Consider the following 19,403-nt stretch of genomic DNA (forward strand, 5'->3'; position numbering starts at 1 on the left):
TCATTGGTTCTTGCTGAAGCTTAAACATGTTGTGAAACACGAGAATGAACCTCATTGGTTCTTGCGGAAGCTCAAACGTGTTGTGTAACATGAGAATGAACCTCATTGGTTCTTGCGGAAGCTCAAACATGTTGTGAAACACGAGAGTGAACCTCATTGGTTCTTGCGGAAGCTCAAACGTGCTGCGTAACATGAGAATGAACCTCATTGGTTCTTGCTGAAGCTCAAACGTGTTGTGTAACATGAGAATGAACCTCATTGGTTCTTGCTGAAGCTCAAGCGTGATGCGTAGCACGAGAATGAACCTCATTGGTTCTTGCTGAAGCTCAAACGTGTTGCGAAACACGAGAATGAACCTCATTGGTTCTTGCTGAAGCTCAAACGTGTTGCGAAACACGAGAATGAACCTCATTGGTTCTTGCGGAAGTTTAAACAAGCTGCGAAACATGAGAATGAACCTCATTGGTTCTTGCTGAAGCTCAAACGTGATGCGTAACACGAGAATGAACCTCATTGGTTCTTGCTGAAGCTCAGACGTGTTGTGTAACATGAGAATGAACCTCATTGGTTCTTGCGGAAGCTCAAACGTGTTGCGTAACACGAGAATGAACCTCATTGGTTCTCAAATGTCAAGCGAACATGCTTGAGCTTCTATTTACCTCAACTGATATGTGAGTTGTTGAATGCTTATAAGTGAATAAAAGCCTAAATTCAATCTGTTCATCATATAAAACTATCGTGTCTCTTCAGAAAATTTGGACTAAACCGCTTTATTCATATGGATTTGTTTTATGATCTCTTTATTAACTTTCTGAAGCATCAAAGTGTCAGTTGTGTGGCTGTCAATGGAGGGACAGAAATCGCTCAGATTTCATAAAAAAAATATCTTCATTTGTGTTCTGGAGATCAACGAAAGTCTTACGGGTGATGACAGAATTTTCATTTTTGGGTGAACTAACCCTTTAGTGCAATGAACTTCCAGATGCCAGGCGGTCAGTAAACAGTGGCTCAGACAATCAGCAAATGGGGAAAAAAGAAAAACGTCTGGCCTGGAGCTTTTGGCACCCACTGTGTCATTACAATCAAAAGGCGATCTACATGTATATTTACACTCCAGCACCTGTTCCGTCATCCGCGTCCCTTCGGGAAGTAAATCAGCATCATGGTCCGCAGCTCTTGCCTACCGTCCAGCTCCACGCAATCAAGAGTCCCGGCAATCAGCCGGGTTATTTTCCTCGCGCTGGCAAGAGTTAGTAGGCCACTTCAGTGCATTACCTCTCCCGGCCCAGTCGTGAGACTTGTCAATGCGGTGCAATAAAAAGAGATTGAGACTGAAAGTTGAGATTGAGTTTTATTGTCATTTTTACTGCGTCTTACGAACATCGATTTGCCTGGGCCAAGACAAAGCAAGAGATGGATATACAGATTGAAGCAACTAATACCACGCCTGCCATCGTAAAAATCACAGACTGCAAAGTCAGTCTGAAGAGGTGATTTTATGTCTTGAAAATGTAGTCTCAGGGTGCTGAGCACATTTTTCCCCCTTTAGCTCAGCTATGATTCTGTCTTTCTCTCTCTTTCTTGCTCTAATGGTTAACCTGAACACGAGATGGTGGCCTCATACAACATTTAGACACTAATGCCATTGCATTAGATAAATGTTAAAACAAGATAATTGTTTTAAGCAACATAGACACACATTTCACAAAGAAAAAAAGATTATTTAAAGGTTTCTGGTTGTCAAACGTTAGTGGTTTAAAAGTGCATAATTGCAGATGCCACTAGTTTTTTTTCTCTAATGCAATGACATTCAGCCATAAGTGTCAATTGGTGCTGCTTACGGAGGCGCTTAGATAAAATATATATATCATGGCCATGAATTAAAAAAAAAAAATTCCACAAAGTAAGAATTCGTTCCAATGACTTTTTAATTTGTTCCCTTGTTTAAATAAATTGTTGCTACCTTGAACTAATTTATTTTCTCCTTTTGATTTGACTAAAACAAGGAAACAAATTATCATGACATGGCCACACTTTGAGGGAACAAACTATTATATCATGCACATGAATTTCTTAAAACAAGGGACCAAATAACATGCTGATGCATTAGTAAGTCATAGGAACAAATTGATAATTATTCTTTTTTTTTTTCTGTATGTCATGTGCGGGGCTCCTGTACTGTGTATTAGTAGATCACCGTTGATTATGGTCAGCATGTATTTCACACTGATTTAAGACCATTTACATTTATCCAAAGCAGCATACATTATATTCAAGTGTAAGATTAGGCATTCCCTGGGAATTAAACCCATGACCTTCACACTGCTAGCAACAAGCTCTACTGTTTGAGTTACAGGAACACATAGCTGAAATCGCAACCTATACCCTACTATTCCCTATATTACTTCACTATTACAGTCCCAGGTGGGAGTTTTAGGGTGTGTTCACACTTGTAGTTCGGTTCACTTGGTTCGTTTGGTCCAGACCAAAAAACATTTCGTCCTGGTCCGCTTAGCGTTCAGACTGGCATTTTTAACACCGGACCTAAAGGCATATGGATACGTTCACAACCTGATTGGTCGGCTTTTATGGCGTATTGCCTATTTTGAAACGGAGCTTACCGAACATCCAAAATAATGCTGTGTGCTGGGATAACTGCGCTCGTTGTATGTGCGTATGATAGTATTCTGACCAGCTGAGAACTCATGAAGAGCTTTTAAAATGTGTAAAGGAGTCCAAACAGAAACAAGAATTCTCTCCGTCACACACAAACCAAGATCTGCTGTGAGGAGACGCGGTTCTGTGCCGAACTGTGATGAGCAACATCGCAACTATGAAGAGAAAAAACAGGTATGCATTCTCTCCTTTTTAGGGTCTCATTTTCCTGTTTTTGGTTCATTTACATGTCTTTGGTTCATATTTCAATCGAACCGCACCAAAATGAATTTGGAAGTCGACCGAGACCCTTCTTTTAATCGTCTCGGTCCGCTTGTTTGGTGCGCACCAGCGTTCAGACTTATTCAGATGAACCGCACTAACAGACGGTTTGTTTTAATCCAACCAAACATGTCAAGTGTGAACACACCCATACTTAAAAATGTTCTGAGGGCAGAAAGGGAAATTATTGGTTTACAGATTCAACCAATGAAACTGAAGCAGAGGCGGGGTCAAGACATGTGTGGAGGGAAAACAGCCTTTTTTTGCAGTTCGCTTTAACTATAGTCTACATGTGGAAGTCATGCCAGCATTTGAATGCCTTGGGGATGTCACTAATGTGAGTTTATACTCCAGCTGGTTTACCTAATGCTGACACTATCATAGTAATTCGTTATCCTCCCTCAGCTGCTTGTCAAAGCAACAGCTGGGACGAAAAAAAGCCCTGGAGCTCCATGCAGTCCAATGAACTAGTCCTGAAGCAGTCCTGCTCTAAATGTTTATTCCTCTCCACATTATATTAATATAAGCTATATATAATGTCAAAACAGGATGTTTGAAGCGCTAACCGAACATACCGAATTCTGCTGTCCACCATAAAAGACAGTGCTAATGGGATTACTCTAACCCTAGCCTTCAAAGATTTGTTTGTGTATTTATTTATCTCTCTGTATTCAATCCCAGCGCAAGCTCATCAAGTCATCAGCCCGCCAACGGAGGCCACGCTCCAAAAATGAAGGGATTAAAGAAGGACTTTAAGCCGTGGATGTGTTTGCTCTGCATTTTGATATACATCCGTTCACTCAGCATGTGTTTATGCAGCACTTAGGCGTCAGTTCTCAACCAAACAACTGCTACGAAGCATCAGACCATTTTCAACTCTAATCTGTTTTGGTTCTTATATTATTAAAGAGATTTACTCCAGTTGTGAAGTGTAAACCTATCAAATTAAAAGGGCCATAGAGGGAAAGCTTAGGCAGAAAGGTAGAAATGTCTTTATAGGTGTGTGCAGTCAACTGTTGATGTTGTATTACCACTAATCGCATTGGTAAGCACGTTCTTGATAAGCTAAATATGCCGTCAAGACTATTTTTACATTTATAATGCAAATCACGCATTTATATACATTGTTTACTGCCGTCCTTGTTCTTATGCATTTATTGTTTAGGCTGATTGCTTTTATTTTAGTCAAATAAACAAGAAACTATGATCAACAGTTTTCTGAGCAGGTCTCCACCACAGTTCTGAAACATGGCAACAAAACTCATGTGAATATTTAACTACTACACATTGCCATAACAACCAGACAGTAACTACACTGATTTAAGTGATGTTTAGACTGCAGACAAATCGGATTTTTTTTTATCCGCACAGGAAATCTTTGGACATATCATTTGAACACTGTATGAATACTTCTGCCATTTCCGTCAGCAGTTTTAATTTTATCGTTGTGTGTCACGTTAAGAGTGATGCAAAAGAAATTTGAAATCTGATTTGAGCAGCCAGAGCGCCCAGACTGAGACACATCTGTAAAAATCTGATTGGAATCACATTTCAAATCACCTCCATATGTGGTTTGAATCAGATATGAACAAAACAAAACAAAACAAAACGATTTCATGTTGTTGTTTTTTTGTCACAGTTAATTGTGAGCTATATGTGTTTGATTTAATAAGAATAACCAACTCATTACAGTCAATAATTCGTTCAGGAATCGGACCAGGAACAACCCTGGTTGCGCTGTATATTTTTGAGCCGATTCATTCGAGTCATTTGTTCAGGATGTTTGCACTACATGTTGTGGATTCATTAAAAAGAGCGGCTCATAATTATTCATTCAGGAATCGGATTGAACTGTCTGCTTGGTATGTATTTGACTCATTAAAGAACTGACTCATTATAATCATTCGTTCGAGAATCAGACTTCACTGTATAAGCTGGATGTGTTTGGCTCATAAGAATATAGTGAATTCTGTCAGAGAATTGCGGTGAAACTGAATGGAACTGAACCTCATTTTTAATTGGTCCAGTTCTGAATAAGAACCAATTCTTTGTTCCCAAACTTACTTTTAGTCCATGTCAGTTAGCTTTGAGGTCATCACAATGAAGTTGAACTGATTGTGCTTCAAAACCCGATCCATTTTGGACAAAAGTTATTCAAATCAAGCATTCAAATTTATTAATATTACCATGAGCTGCATATGCCCAACAAAAAACTAAATTATTACAATAGCGCAGTCTGCAAATGCTTCTTAATGTTGCACTCTTGGCAGCTAATAATTGTGCATTATGCAAATGAACCCATATTTAATACAGTCTGCGTCTTATGTTAATGTACCTTGTACAGTTTTTTTTTTTTTTTTTGCTGTATGCTAGTGTTCTCTTCAAATATTAAAATTTACAAAATGTACAACAGTACTATTGCAGTTGACTGTTCAAATGTTGTGAGACATAGAAAAGTATGTCCAATAAAAATTCTGTCAAGTTTAAGAATGTCCCCCATAATACCATTTGCAAGCAACTAGTAATAAAATAGCAAGTAGCAAATCATGGTTCATAAAACTTCCTATTTCAGTAAGAAATGTGTCAATGTATAAAATTGTGTGCATTCATTCAGCTGGTACTCTCCAATATAAAGGCCTGCAGTGTATAAAAGCGTAAAGCATGGCACTAACAGCCAAGGTCGTGAGTTCAATTCCCAGGGAATGCATGAATAAATGTGAGCAATGTAAAAGTGTTCACCAAACGCTGGAATATAAAGGTCTAAAAACACCAATATGTGTCCATTCTCTTTTCATCTTAATCTATTAATGCAATTCTTCACTTTCTCTCTTACTGTCATTAGCTTTTTAAACTCACTTTTTTCCCAGTATGTTAAATCCTTGAAATTTCAAACCAAGCAGAGCTTCAGGGTATCTTTTGTCCTTTTATATCTCACAGACAGATTTTAAACAGTTCATATTCATAGTGTTCTGAAGCTAGAGGCAACATGTAATATGGCTTTCCTATACCGTCTTTCAAAGTGATACATCCCTTCAGATTTTTATATCCTTCAGTTTGCAGTTCAGAATTATTGTTTAGTTGAAATGCACTTATATTGATCTATAATTGTAAATCTACGCAAAAAGCTCACGCATTACTGGTGCAATGTGCACTGACAGCTGGCAGATCTGTAGTCAGTTGTGTTTATCATTGGTTCATTTAAAACTGCTTCCATTTTACAACTTTCACTCAAGAGCAAAAGAACTTTCATACATCTTCAGACTAATAATTATGTGTATGCATGTACTGTTTTTTATGTCTGGTTTACTTGATATACCTCTTCATCAATCTATTTGAATAGTACTATTTGAGCCTACTTTGAGCAGTCAACAAGTTTTGTGCTTCAAAAGTTAACTTTAATCAGCGTGGATGTGATTTTAACAGATGCAGACTTTCTAAACTTTGATAAACCTTAGATCTGCATGATGAAAGTGTTACATTGAGTAAATAATGACTAATGCTTTTATCTGCAGTAAAACCCGATTAACGCTAAAGGTGTAGAGTTTCACAGTGTCAAAAGCAGTGGACTAAAAACCAGAAAAGAATAAAATCGCTTTTCAACATTTATTATGAAATTAAAAAGATAAACTTTCACTGTTCAAACAATGCTCAGCAGAAAACAAAAACAAAATAATTATATTAATAGTCATCAAGGATTACTTGAGCTGCATACAGATTGCAGTGGGGAAGTACATTATAACAAGCGAAAGAAAAAAAAAATATGCAGAAACAAAATCATAACAGTCCATTATAGAATAACACAGCACATTAAGCAAGATTACCAGGAGGTCAATTTACATAAAACATCTTTTATGTACAATATAAATTACGGTGGGTGCAGTGGAGGGGTGGAACAGGAGAAGTTCACAACAGATTATGGTAATCAAAGCTATTAATCTGAAGAGAAGGGGGTGCTGTGATCTGACAGGATGACTCCTTCAACCTTTGGAAAGGCCCTACAGGGCTCATTGTGTCATAATGATGTCATCGTTTCAGAGAGACAGCACCTAAGGATGGGCACAGTACTCTCTCAGAAATAAAGGTTCTTCAACAGTTCTTCTTATCATTGCCTTTTTTTTTTTTAATTGCTCTTTGGAGATTAGAAAAGTTATTGATGTTACATTACAGGTTCTTCAGATCAGAGTCATTGTTTCTAGGTTCTTTAAAGTGGATGGTTTTCTGTGAAGGACTTCAACGGTTCTTTGTGTTTCTAACTGGAACCTTCATTTTTAAGAGTGTACAGTGGTGTGTTCATGTGGAGTGTGTGTCTTTTGTCCCAAAAATGTTGAGATGAGTTGGTGCACATTAGATGAACCCCCACTGTTCCTCAGGTGAGCATTTGAAACAGTGTGAAAACATGTGAAAAAAATAAAAATAAAAGTGTCCAGTACATCACAAACGAGTCAAGAAACATTTTCTTCCACCGTATCTACTTTAGCCATTTCATATAGTGTAGGTTGTTACCCAAATGCATCGTTTTGGTGTCATTCAAAATTGCAGCATGTAGGGACCATAGGATGAAATAAGCAGAGAGACTTCTGATGTTATTGTGATAGGGTTTAATAATTGGTTTATATTCTCCATTATATATAATTAGGAATCATGCAATGCCAATAATCAATCAAAGTTAATATGTGTATGAGAATGAAGGATTAAAAATATGGAAATAAAAATCCAAAGGATTTCATCCAGCCTCTCAGAGATCACAGAGCAGATCCGGGGAGCCATCTCTTATCAATCAGTTTGCTTTATGAAATGAAATTATGATGAATGATGCTGACTTTTGCTTGTGACTTCAGCAAATGAGCTGCCAGAGAGCTGGCAGAGGAAACAACACAACTAAACACATTGAAACATTCATCTTTTGGTTTCTTCATCTCTCTCTTTCTCTCTCTCCTTTTGACTTCAAATATAAAACAAAATCATTCTAAAACATCCAGACAGAAACATACTTGGTATGTTCATGGGCCTGAAACATATTTGGACATTTAAACCCTGCTTAAAATGCCTGAATGTCGTTGGAGCCCATAGCCTCGTGTTCTAACATGTAGTCCTGGCTCGTGGTAATGAATACTCTAAGAAGTATTTGGACAGTTTCTGGTTGTGAAACATTAGTGTTTTACCTGTGGTTACACTGCTGGGACACCTGAGTAAACTTGAGGGGAAGTAACTTCATAAAGTAAAAAAAAAAAACAGTTAAAAGTCATTGCAAGAAATGAGTAAGAATTGGCTAAGCATAGGTCTAGCATTATTTGTACCATTGCGGGTGCCACTTACTTTGATATTTTGTGAAATGAAATGCATGCCTTTTTAAGTGTGGATCAAATGTCCAAATTATTTTTGAGGCCACTGAAGGTTAATTTAATCGTATTTACTTACAGTCGTGCGAATAATTGTGTGATCATGAAAATGATGGGGGGGGGAAGTCAACAACAAATGTCTGAAAATCTTCAAAATCCTGGTAATTTGCCAATGGTCTGTGCTATTTTGTGTACTAAATGAATAAAAAATCCCCCTCATTGGTTGTTAGCATAGCAGAAGTGTGTGAGTATATCAGTGTATTGTCCATGCAGGAGACGAAGGTCTTGCTTGACATTCTGCCACACATCAACATCTGTGTGATTGTATAAAAGTCTTGAGCGTGCTAAAAAGTTCTACCAGCACCCAAGTGGGGTGCCTTCAACCCTACCTCATACATACAGTTTGTTCCTATATTTAGGAGTTTCACACAGGCTTTGCAACGGTCGTCCTGAGGCAATGTTCCATTCTTGCAGCGCCTCGCCTGTCTTCCATCATAGCCTATCAAAAGCAGTTTGACAGTTTGGCCCCAACATGGGCTATAAAGGCAAAGCGCTTTAAGACCGAGAGAGTTCAACTTGAACTTCATAGGCTGAACCTCACAGGGACAAAACAGAGAAGTTTTCACCTCGGCCTTGGGTGCAGAACGTGCACAATCAAGGGTCTGAAAGATAAGCCTACTTGTTCCCACCGGGGATTTGACTAACTGCGCTGGAGGCAAAATGAGTTACATAAGAGAAACGGACAGCCGTTTCAGAAATTTCAGAATTGTAAGCCACTGCCGTTTGGGCTGAAACAGCAAGACCGACCCTTAAATTGAGAGAGATTTGTGTACAAAATTGATTTGGAGAATTAGGAACCTTTCCAAAGACAAGAATCTTTGGTTTCCAATGTGTATATTTGGGACAAACCCTACCATGGGGTTCTGAATGTTAGATTACTCTGTGGTGCCATGTGTAGTGTGTAAAATTGGTGCATTGAAGGTGAAAAATTTAGAAAATGCATTACATTACATCCCTCGGTCACCCTCAACTGGTCTTAAAAGGGACAGTTCGCCCCGAAGATGAACATTCTGCCATCATTTAATCACCTTCATGTTGTTCCTAACCTGTATGACTTTCTTCAAGAACTATTTTTGCATATGCAATTAAAGTCACTGGGGTCCAAAACAACACTGGACCCCAATTACTTTCAAACGTGCGGACTAAAAACCACTAAAGGGATAGTTCACCCCTAAATCATCATTTACTCACCCTCAAGTTGTTACAAACCTTTATGGATTTCTTTCTTCTGCTGAACACAAAAGAAGATATTTTAAAGAATGTCGGTAACCAAACAGTTGACGGATCCCATTGACTTCCATAGTCCGAAAGTCACAACTTTCATGTTGGAACAACTTGAGGGTGAGTAAATGATGACAGAATTTAAATTTTTGGGTGAAATATCCCTTTAAATCATTTTTCAAAATATCCTCTTTTGTGTTCTACACAAAGGCAAACAGGTTTAGAATGACACAAGGGTGAGTAAATGATGACAGAATGTTTATTTAATAACATAACACTGCACCAGTCCAATACGATTTACAATCAAATATCCCCGTAAACCAGTCAAAATGGAGCCCAAAAACATGTAATAATGAATTGCAGAGGCTCTTTATGCAAGACAACGAGAGGCAGCGAGCAGCCGCAAGTGTTGTACCCTAGCTAAATCTCTTTCTCTTGCCCAATGGAGCCCCTCCATCAGCTCAACGTGCCAGATATCGCAACAGACATCCCCCTCAGGTGCAATAATGTCACAGTCCATTAATCTTCTCAAACTTCAGGCCCTGATCCTGGGAGCCCCGTCCATGCTAATCCCTTATTAATGTGGCAAATGAACCTGTGGAGAAAGAACTACTCCCTCCCGGCCCTTCACCATCACAATGCGGAGTCTATTACAGCCTTCCCCCGTACCGTCTCGAGTCTCTACTGTTTGCATTAGGATGTCCATTCATTGAAGCATAAAGCCACTCGAGAGAGCTTGAACACACACACACACACACACACACACACACATAACTTCACTCCACACATTATTCGCTCTGTGCCCTCTCTAGTAACCTTTGTCTAGAACACATATGGCGGAGCGTGAGCCCGATGCATGCGTAATCTCTTAAGACTCAATGTTGCAATTCAAGTCAGCAACCAGACACTTTTGTTCCATTTTGGTTTTGTTTTAGCTCGTTGAGGCTCCCAGGATAGGCGATGCGTACAGATTCCTTCTATTATGTGACAGTGGGAAAAACCTGCCTGCGCTCTGCTTTGCCAGATTAGAGGACAGCTCAGTAACAGAGGAAACAGTGCATGCGAGACAATCATCTGGTCTCTAAAAACAGTCCCACTGAATCTCTCGGGTCTGATTGCTTCCTAATCCAAACAGAATAACCACATCACTTCGGAATAATTGCAAGTCATTATTGCTAGCACTCGCAGGCAGAGCTGTTAGAAGCTCTTAGAGCTTGGATACATATAAATGAGGCTTTCTAAGAATCTATATTTCTGGACAAAGATGAGATAAGACATCTGAATCTGATAGATGTGGTATAAGTGATTTTTTTATTTGAAATCTGAACAAATGCTTCTATAATCTCTATATATGAGTATGAGCAGAGAGACAGTTCTCTAGAATGAAGCACAAAATCTCTTATAAATGCCTGTATGACTTCGGTTTGCTATGAGCAGTCACTTCCCAGTTAAATTTCTCCAACTGAGTTTATTAATCAGGCTTGTTGAGGAGTTTTCCTGCAGAGCGGAGTCTTGCACACTATGCATGCACGCTTAATCAATAACCTAAATGTTTCATGCACTTCGTAATAGACTTTTTAATGCGCCTCCATCCTGAGAAGCTATTGAACCGTGATGGGTGTGTGTGTGTGTTTGCCCCATGCAATAAAAAATAAATAAAAAAACTACAAATGAGAAATAAATGGCCTACTCAAATTATTTTGCAATAAATGCTGTTCATCAATGAGTTCTTTGGAAGGTGAGCAATTTGTATCTGTTATATGATTGAATTTCACTCCGAATAACACAGTAAAGTGACAGACAAATGGGCAAGGAATGATACGCATTGATTCCTGGATACAAAGTGGAAATTACCCTACAATACTTATCATTATCAGCAGTGGCATAGAAACGATTGAAAAGTTGACATATAAATCATTTTAGCACAGGTACTGTTGATTAATTCTGTGACTTGACAAGTTCTTATAGCTCAAAAAGTAGAGCATGGTGCTAACAAGGTCATGAGTTTAATTCCAAGGGAATGCAAGAACTGACAAAGTGTAAGCTTTGAATGCAATATAAGTTGCTTGGGATAAATGCATTAACATTTGCACAATGGTCTTATACCTGAATTGCTTCTGCTTGGTCTTAAAGGGATAGTTCAGCCCAAAATGAAAATTATGTCATAATATATGTTTCTTCTGTGGTACATAAAGGAAGACATTTTGAAGAATGTTGGGTTCCAAAAAAACATTGACTTACATACTGGTTTAGAATGACATGAGGGTGAGTAAATGATGACTTTTTATTTTAGACTGAACTATCCCTTTAAAGCAGTAGTTTTACGTGACCACCAACAGGTTTTTTTGGCCAAGCAAAACAAAAATGTTTTTTTTTTTTCACCCCTGACTATCAGACAAGTTTGCATGTGCTCATTGTTGTTTGCATTGCTTCGGTTCAGTCGGTGAACAGAAAGGCCAAGTGTTAATTGCCCTATGGCTGTCAGCAGAGGTTTTGGGTGCCATAATAAGCTTGCCACTGATGTGCCTCTAGCTGTGCTAACTAGCTCTGTATGGAGGCTGCCCCAGTATCTGTGAGCTTTAGAAAGGAAACGCACAGTCAATGGCCTTTAAAGGATCGAGACAGAAACACAAAGGGCAACCCCTGGACAAAAACCAACCCCTCTGGACTAAGCGAACAGTGCATTTCACAGTATGTACAATTCATCTATAGCGTTGACAGGCATCTGTCTCTGCGCCTACAGTGGCAGCTATTGTTTTGGGTCACTGAGTCATTCGTAAAAGGCATGTACAGCACGACAGCATGGTTTCCCAATAGGACAGTAGTTGCAGAGGCCACTCTCTTGGCCTGGATTGCAGTTCATTATGTAATATGTCATTCTACATTGGTGTACTCCTCTCTTGCTCCCTAGTTCTGAGACTTTCTTCTCTTTCTGAGAAAAGAGAATGCAATGAATTTGCCTTGCATATCTAAAATCTCATTGAAAACCTCTTGAAATGCTTAATTTAGTTGGATTCTCTTAGGGGGAATGTGATGAGTTGCGCTGTAACCTATAGGAGGGTCATATCCCGTGTGGCCTGCTCCGATGCATGTTCGTGATCTGGACCGCCCACACAAGAGCAAGCCAGCCCAGACGCCCCCATCTTCCAGACTCGCATCCACCCGGAAAACAATATTAGACAAGCTTTTGTTTGTACAGCTTTCACGCTTAAGGAAATTATAAACGATCCTCCGCACACTCAATCTGGAATATGCAGAGTAGTGTGTGTTTACTTTAGCTACACTTTGTGGACAAAATTATCCCCTGAAGTGAGCTAAATCGGACAAAACTTCCCTTTGGGGACTTCCAGGGATGTCCTCAATTGGAAAAGTGATTCACACAAACAAAACAATGTTTTGAGACAGGCTTAGTCTGTAGTTATTGTAAATAACCCTTTTTTCATCATAACTAACAAATAAAAAACAGTAACAACCAATAGTCCATGGCTGGTCCTCATGTCCTCATCTATCTATCTATCTATCTATCTATCTATCTATCTATCTATCTATCTATCTATCTATCTATCTATCTATCTATCTATCTATCTATCTATCTATCTATCTATCTATCTATGTGTTTGGTCTTATTTGCTATCCTTTGGGCATAGCCTATCTTGTCCTCATTTGGAGTACATCCATAAAAGAACTTTCATTTCATAAAAAAAAGCATTTGTTTTTAACTTTAAAAACACAGAATTGTCCCCAGAGGTGAGCTTATTCTGTCCTCAATTATGAAAACAGCCATAAATAAACTAAAAACAATTCTTAATTAATAAATTAAAAAGTAAAAAAGTAAAAAAAAAAAAAAAAAAAAACCACTGTCCCCAGATGTGCACTGATTCTGTCTGCAACTAAAAGTAATTCATAATTCAATTATTATTCAATTAAATTGTTTGTTTTTTTTACAAATTCTACAAACACACAATTGTCCAGAGGCTTTAACATATATTGTCCTTGAATGTATTAACATTCATAAATGTTTTGTTTTTTTAATTATTATCTTAAAAACACAAAATGGTTTTAGGTATAAGGGTAAGTTTTGGGGTAGTCTGTAGTAATAATTAGCACCATAATTAGCCTTAAAAAACAGAAGGTTTTTCAGATAGCTATGTAAAAAAGCATGTATGTGTGTATTCTCTAACGGTCAGATCTTATCTTATATCTCTAACAGCCATAACCAATCTGTTGTGTATTCAGTCCATCATTAGACATGAGATGCTCCCATACACGCAAACACACGCAGACAAAAGGGCAAGGGAAAGACAAGGAGACAGAGAGAGACGAAAAGTGAAAGTGAGATAGAGAGGGAGTGAATGAGAGAGAGAGAGAGAGAGAGAGAGAGAGAGAGAGAGAGAGAGAGAGAGAGAGAGAGAGAGAGAGAGAGAGAGAGAGAGAGAGACTGCCCCCATTTCTTCCCCATGCATTACAGACACTGCATGTTGGCCCATAGCCAGAATATTCCATACAGAACAACAGTGCCACCTAAAGGTAATATTCCCCTCCCTCCCTCCCATCCACCCCTCCCTTAACTCTCTCCCTCATCATCTGGGTTTCATACTATGGGATGCTGTGCTTGGCAACTGGCTTTATACAGTAGAACTGTCTTTGAGAAATATGCATACATAGCAACCCAAAAAGAATACTGTTCTATACTGAAGGTCTGTGACAGTTTATTGGTGTAGAATATTGAATCCATTGGATTTAATGAACCAGGAGATAATGTTAAATGTTGTGTGTGCGCATTTTTAGATTAGTAGATTAACTGCAGTCCAGGATTAATTAAGAAACTCGGAATCGTAGAGGATGCTAATTAACAAATGCAGAAAAATAAGAACCGGTTTCACACTCTGTGAATTTCAGTGGTTATTCATACAAGTGAGGATTTGTTTGATAATGCTCAAATCTAATTCTTCCACAAAGGAGTTTAGATGTCGAAATGAGAAAATGGTGATCGAAGTAGACAGGCGAGAAAAAAATGTTTCTTTCACAAACTCTCAGAGCATTGCATCTTTGAACCATGACAAAGTAGTGAAATTAAACTGAATCTAGCCTCTTAGGAGACGTTGGATTCTTTTCGAATCTCACCCATTAAACCAATTGCTTGTCCAGGACTTGTTTCAAGTAGAGGTTTATAAATTAAAAAAAGAAGAAAAAAAGAAGAAGAAAAAAACACAAAAATGCATGTGGTAAGGTAATGACAATAGCATTCGCCTGGATCAGCTAGTTTCATATAAAACACATACAATATTTACGTCTTTTTTGGTCATTTGAGAACATCTACGGGGGAGCTTTTTTAAAATCTACATTCTACATAGTGCATCACAGATGTATCACTCAGAGCAAGTTAGCTACCACAGGCACTTCAGTACTGAGCAGGGCAGTTATAAGCAGTACTTATAGACCAGTAAAAGTGTTCTTTTACCTGTCTGGTGTGCAAAGGTGCCCCCTTTGACTTGAAGCCTCCTTGTGAACTGCATTCTGAGGCACTGAAGTGATCAGAGCTGGTGGAGGAACGTTTGGAAAGCGTGTCACAGCCCCCCACAAAGGTATTGTCCAGTGGCAGCTCCTGTATGACGTGATGCTTTTTCACAGACACCGGAGTGTCAGCTTTGAGGTGGAAGGCCGACTGGGGTGAAGCGGACTTGTAGTGCCGGGCCAAGTCTGGGCTGCTGGGTTTGAAGGTGGTAGTAGGGGTGGCATTCCAATCAAAGCGTCCAATCCCGGGCTCCTCGAGCTCAGCCGGGAGACTGATGGTTCCATTTATGGGTTCGTGGGCAGGGTCGTCGGGTTTGTTCTCCTCGATGGTGACAAAGTTCAAGAGGGAGCTCTTTGGCGACTTCCTCTTTTTGCGCTTCTTCTTCTTGTTTTGCTTGTTCTCCTGGTTGGGGGACATCCACTCGGCACCCTGCTTCTTTCTCTGAGCAGCCTTGAACTGTGAGGCGTGCCGGCAGCGCACCAGAACCGTTATGAAGATTACCACAATCACTACCATAGCGCCTGTCACGATGGCAATAATGGTTTTCAGGTTGTCAACATTCTGATAAGTCTCTCTGCTCTCACCAATGTTTCTATCCAGCGGCGTTTCCATTTTCCGCCGGATGAGGTCCTGTATGTATGAGGAATTTCCAACTGTGTCGTTCACGTACAGGAAAACGAGGACAAGGGTGTGCAGGGACTTTGGATAGCCAAGATCACTGATGTTGACCACTAGCCTGTGGAGGCCAAAGTCTGTAGTTGAGGGTTTCTGCTCTAATGTGATGTTTCCCGTTACGGGGTCAATTCGGAAAAGACCTTCTCTTTTGCAACTAACAATAGTGTACTTGAGTTCTGCATTCATACCTGTATCACCATCTACTGCAAACACCTCGGCCACAACCGACCCTGGAATCGCAGACACTGGCACTAGTTTAAAAGAGGTGTTTGATGGTGGGTAGATGACGATGGGGGTGTTATCATTGACATCAATGACATTGATAGTCACCTTGGCAGCTGATGAACACGGAGGGCTTCCATTGTCAACGGCTCTGACGTCAAAGGTGTAGGAACTTTGCTGCTCTCGGTCAAAGGAAACATTGGACTTTATGACTCCAGAATCTGGGTCAAGGATGAAGTTCTCATTATCATTGAGGATTGAGAGTCTCACCACTGCATTCTCGCCAGCATCTGCATCCGTGACTGTGATTACTCCAACTGTACTATATTTAGGCAGATTCTCTGACACAAAGAACTGAAAGTGGTTGTGTGTAAATTTAGGGCTATTGTCATTCTCATCCAGAATGGTCACAATGACTGCAGCTTGACTCTGCAGAGCCCTGGTGCCATTGTCTCTAGCGGTGACCGTAAAGAGGAACCGCTCTTGTTCCTCCCTATCAAACACCCTCGATGCGGTTAGCACTCCTGTTTTGCGGTCAAGATCAAAGAATGATGCGTTGGGTCCAAGCTGGTAGACAATCTCTGCATTCCGTCCGCTATCCTCATCCGTGGCGCTGATGGTTGTCAGGAACATGTCACGCTGGTTGTTCTCCATGACTGCCAGCTCGATGACAGGCTGGGTAAAAATGGGCGGATTGTCGTTCTCATCTTCCAGCCGTACTCTAACCAGGGCAGTCTGGTTCAAACTAGGTTTTCCAGAGTCAGATGCCACAATCTTGAAGATGTACTCCTTGGTTCCTTCATAATCGAGCAGTGCAGATGTTTCTAACAGATACTGGTTATCATAAACTGCTTTGAGGTGAAAAGGAACATCTTTTTCAATGAAGCAAATCACCTTGCCGTTGACATCTGTGTCTTTGTCAGATACAGTAATGAGGGCAATCTTAGTGTTTATTGGATCTTTTTCAGAGAGCATTACAGTACCATTAATTGGACTGATGATGTATCTCAGGTCGATGTTTGGAGCATTGTCGTTAACATCGGTCACATTGATAGTTATGGTGGCTCTCGCTGGACTTGAGCTTCCATCGCTGGCTAGTACTGTGAGTTTATGAATGGCAGTCTCCTCTCTATCAAGCGGCCTTTGAACCGTTATGAGCCCAGTGGTAAAGTTCAGAGCAAATAGTCTCCGTGTCGCTGGAGACACCTGGGTACCAAACATGTATTTTATTTCTGCATTAGCCCCCACATCTGCATCGGTGGCTTGCAGCTGAACTACAGATGTCCCAACCGGAGAGTTTTCTGGGATGTGGACCTCAATTTGGCTCTCTTTGAAGACGGGCCGGTTATCGTTAACATCAGTGACAGTCACCTGTAGAATGGCAGTGCTGGATTTCTGTGGGTTCCCCCCATCCTCCACTTTTACTTTCATCACATAAGTGTCTTTCTGCTCTCTGTCTAAATTCTGTTGAACGATAAGCTGAGGCCATTTCTCTCCCTCTGGTGTCTCCACAATATCCAAACCGAAGGCACTCTGCCCGTTCAACAGCTCGTATTTGTGTACGCTGTTGGGTCCGGTATCTGGATCAGTGGCAGAAGGAATAGCAAAGCGGCTGTTGATGAGTGTGTTTTCTGGAATTGAAATGTTGATCACAGGAGAGGGGAACATGGGGGCGTTGTCATTGGTGTCTTTGACAATTATCTTAATTTTGATTAATCTGAAATAGTCATTGGGTAAAATGACCACCTCAATTTCAAAGGAGCACTCGCTGTCTTCAAAAGAGGGGCCAGGACAGAGTTTCTCCCTGTCTATACGGTTGGAGGTGGTAAAAATCTCTCCTGTATTACTTATCACTCGGAGTAGCGGGGTGTCACCTGCTTTCGAAACAAGCCGGTAAACCAAATTACTGCTAGCCCCGGTGGCAGAGTACATATGGGAGATGTTCAAGTCCTTTGGTATGTTTCCAATAAGAACATTCTCCTGTAGCTCTTCTCGAATAGGGTAAATGAGCTCTTGGGCAATGGTTGGATCTAACCAGAAACAAGCAACTAATGTTGCCAACAAGAAAAAATCCCTTAAATCCATGACAGCAGTTCACGCGTGTTCCCGCTGCTTTAATTCAAACAGTTGTCTCCATATGGTGTTGTCAGAGCCAAGGTTTCACAGAGCCTTACATTTGTAGATAAAGAGCAGCCAAACACGACCCTACAACACACAACATTATAATATGTTACAATGAATCCCATAATATTCAACACTCAAAACAAATGGTGCATCAAAATTAATATAATTCTAAATCAAATAAGTGTTAAACAGTTATAAGGTTTAAAGTATGCCTTTACTAAGATGGCAGTGCATTCTAGATACAATTCATTCTAACCACCACAACAGCTTGGTCTCTTCATTGTAATCATTTCCCTGTGCATACACAGCGGCTCTGGATAAAATCATGCAGCCAGTCAAGCACTCAGCATTTTTTAAGAAATTTAACATGGAATGCCTCTATTGTCACCCACTTCAAAATGACACATCATGCATTTGGGATTTAATCTAATTATTATTTCATTTTGAGAAAAACTAGCATATGCACGAGAAGTGACAGTGTGTTTTGAAACAAGACAGTACTACATAAATTCTGCACGCAAACCCGTTTGGGTGTATGCATGCGATTTCTTACCTCGGTTCACTGTGAGCTCGCGCATACGGAGGTTACCAAATTAGAGCGCATAGTGACAAATCCGTTCGACCAGTCATAAAAATGATCTGACTCCAGTATAATATGAAGATATCCGTATTGATCACTGCTTTGAGGACTAGGTCAGTAAAGACTTAAGTGTTTTAGTCGTGGAAAAAAAAAATCCAATTCAAAGCACAGCTGGTTTTGGGGGGAAATGTTGATTTAACAGCAATCAATTTGACAGACAATCTTTATGAACTTTCCCCCGCAGATCTGTGCGTTCGGAGGCGCGCGGAATGCGGTGGTCGGTGATGAATCAAGTGATCCACGCGCGCGTTAACGGTCCCGCACGGTCATTCCGCATTACCAGAGGAGCCCTTATGAAATGTACCTGTTCTGCTCAAATATCAACATAAACTATCCCATCAGAGGAAAAGAGTCAAGTTCAAATACTATCAGATCATTTCCCTCTCAGTCCTCAGTCAGAAAGAAAATCCACGGATTCTATCCCGGTGTCTTGTGCGTGATTCGCCGCGCACACCTGAATGAGAAAAAGTCCAAACGGTGGGATGTGTTGGGATGCTTGTCCTCTCTCCTCTTCCCCAGACTGAATTTCTTGCAACAACTCTGAGTATGCCCACAGGGGAACGCCCCCTCGCCTGCTGATTGGCCCGTCTCTTCATGAACGTCGCAGAAAGGGGAGGGGGGATCATGTGATTGGTTAGAATTAACGTCACTCAAGCGCGCTGTTGAGACG

At 40.2% G+C, this 19,403-nt stretch overlaps 1 protein-coding gene across 2 annotated transcripts in view; it reads right to left on the minus strand.

Moving 5' to 3' along the window:
* Positions 1 to 19,144, minus strand: part of pcdh9 (protocadherin 9) — a 261,961-nt gene extending 242,817 nt beyond the window's left edge. For both annotated transcript variants that reach the window (XM_081381418.1, XM_081381417.1), the window contains exons 1-2: positions 18,647 to 19,144; positions 15,019 to 18,174 (exon numbers count right to left, since the gene is read on the minus strand). In XM_081381418.1, coding sequence (XP_081237544.1) covers positions 15,019 to 18,054 — 3,036 coding nt within the window. In that variant the 5' untranslated portion in view covers positions 18,055 to 18,174; positions 18,647 to 19,144. The remainder of the gene's footprint in view (positions 1 to 15,018; positions 18,175 to 18,646) is intronic.
* Between the last annotated feature and the right edge of the window lie 259 nt (positions 19,145 to 19,403).

Source organism: Scardinius erythrophthalmus (genome assembly GCF_964197995.2).
Source record: "Scardinius erythrophthalmus genome assembly, chromosome: 12".
Lineage (NCBI taxonomy): Eukaryota > Metazoa > Chordata > Actinopteri > Cypriniformes > Leuciscidae > Scardinius > Scardinius erythrophthalmus.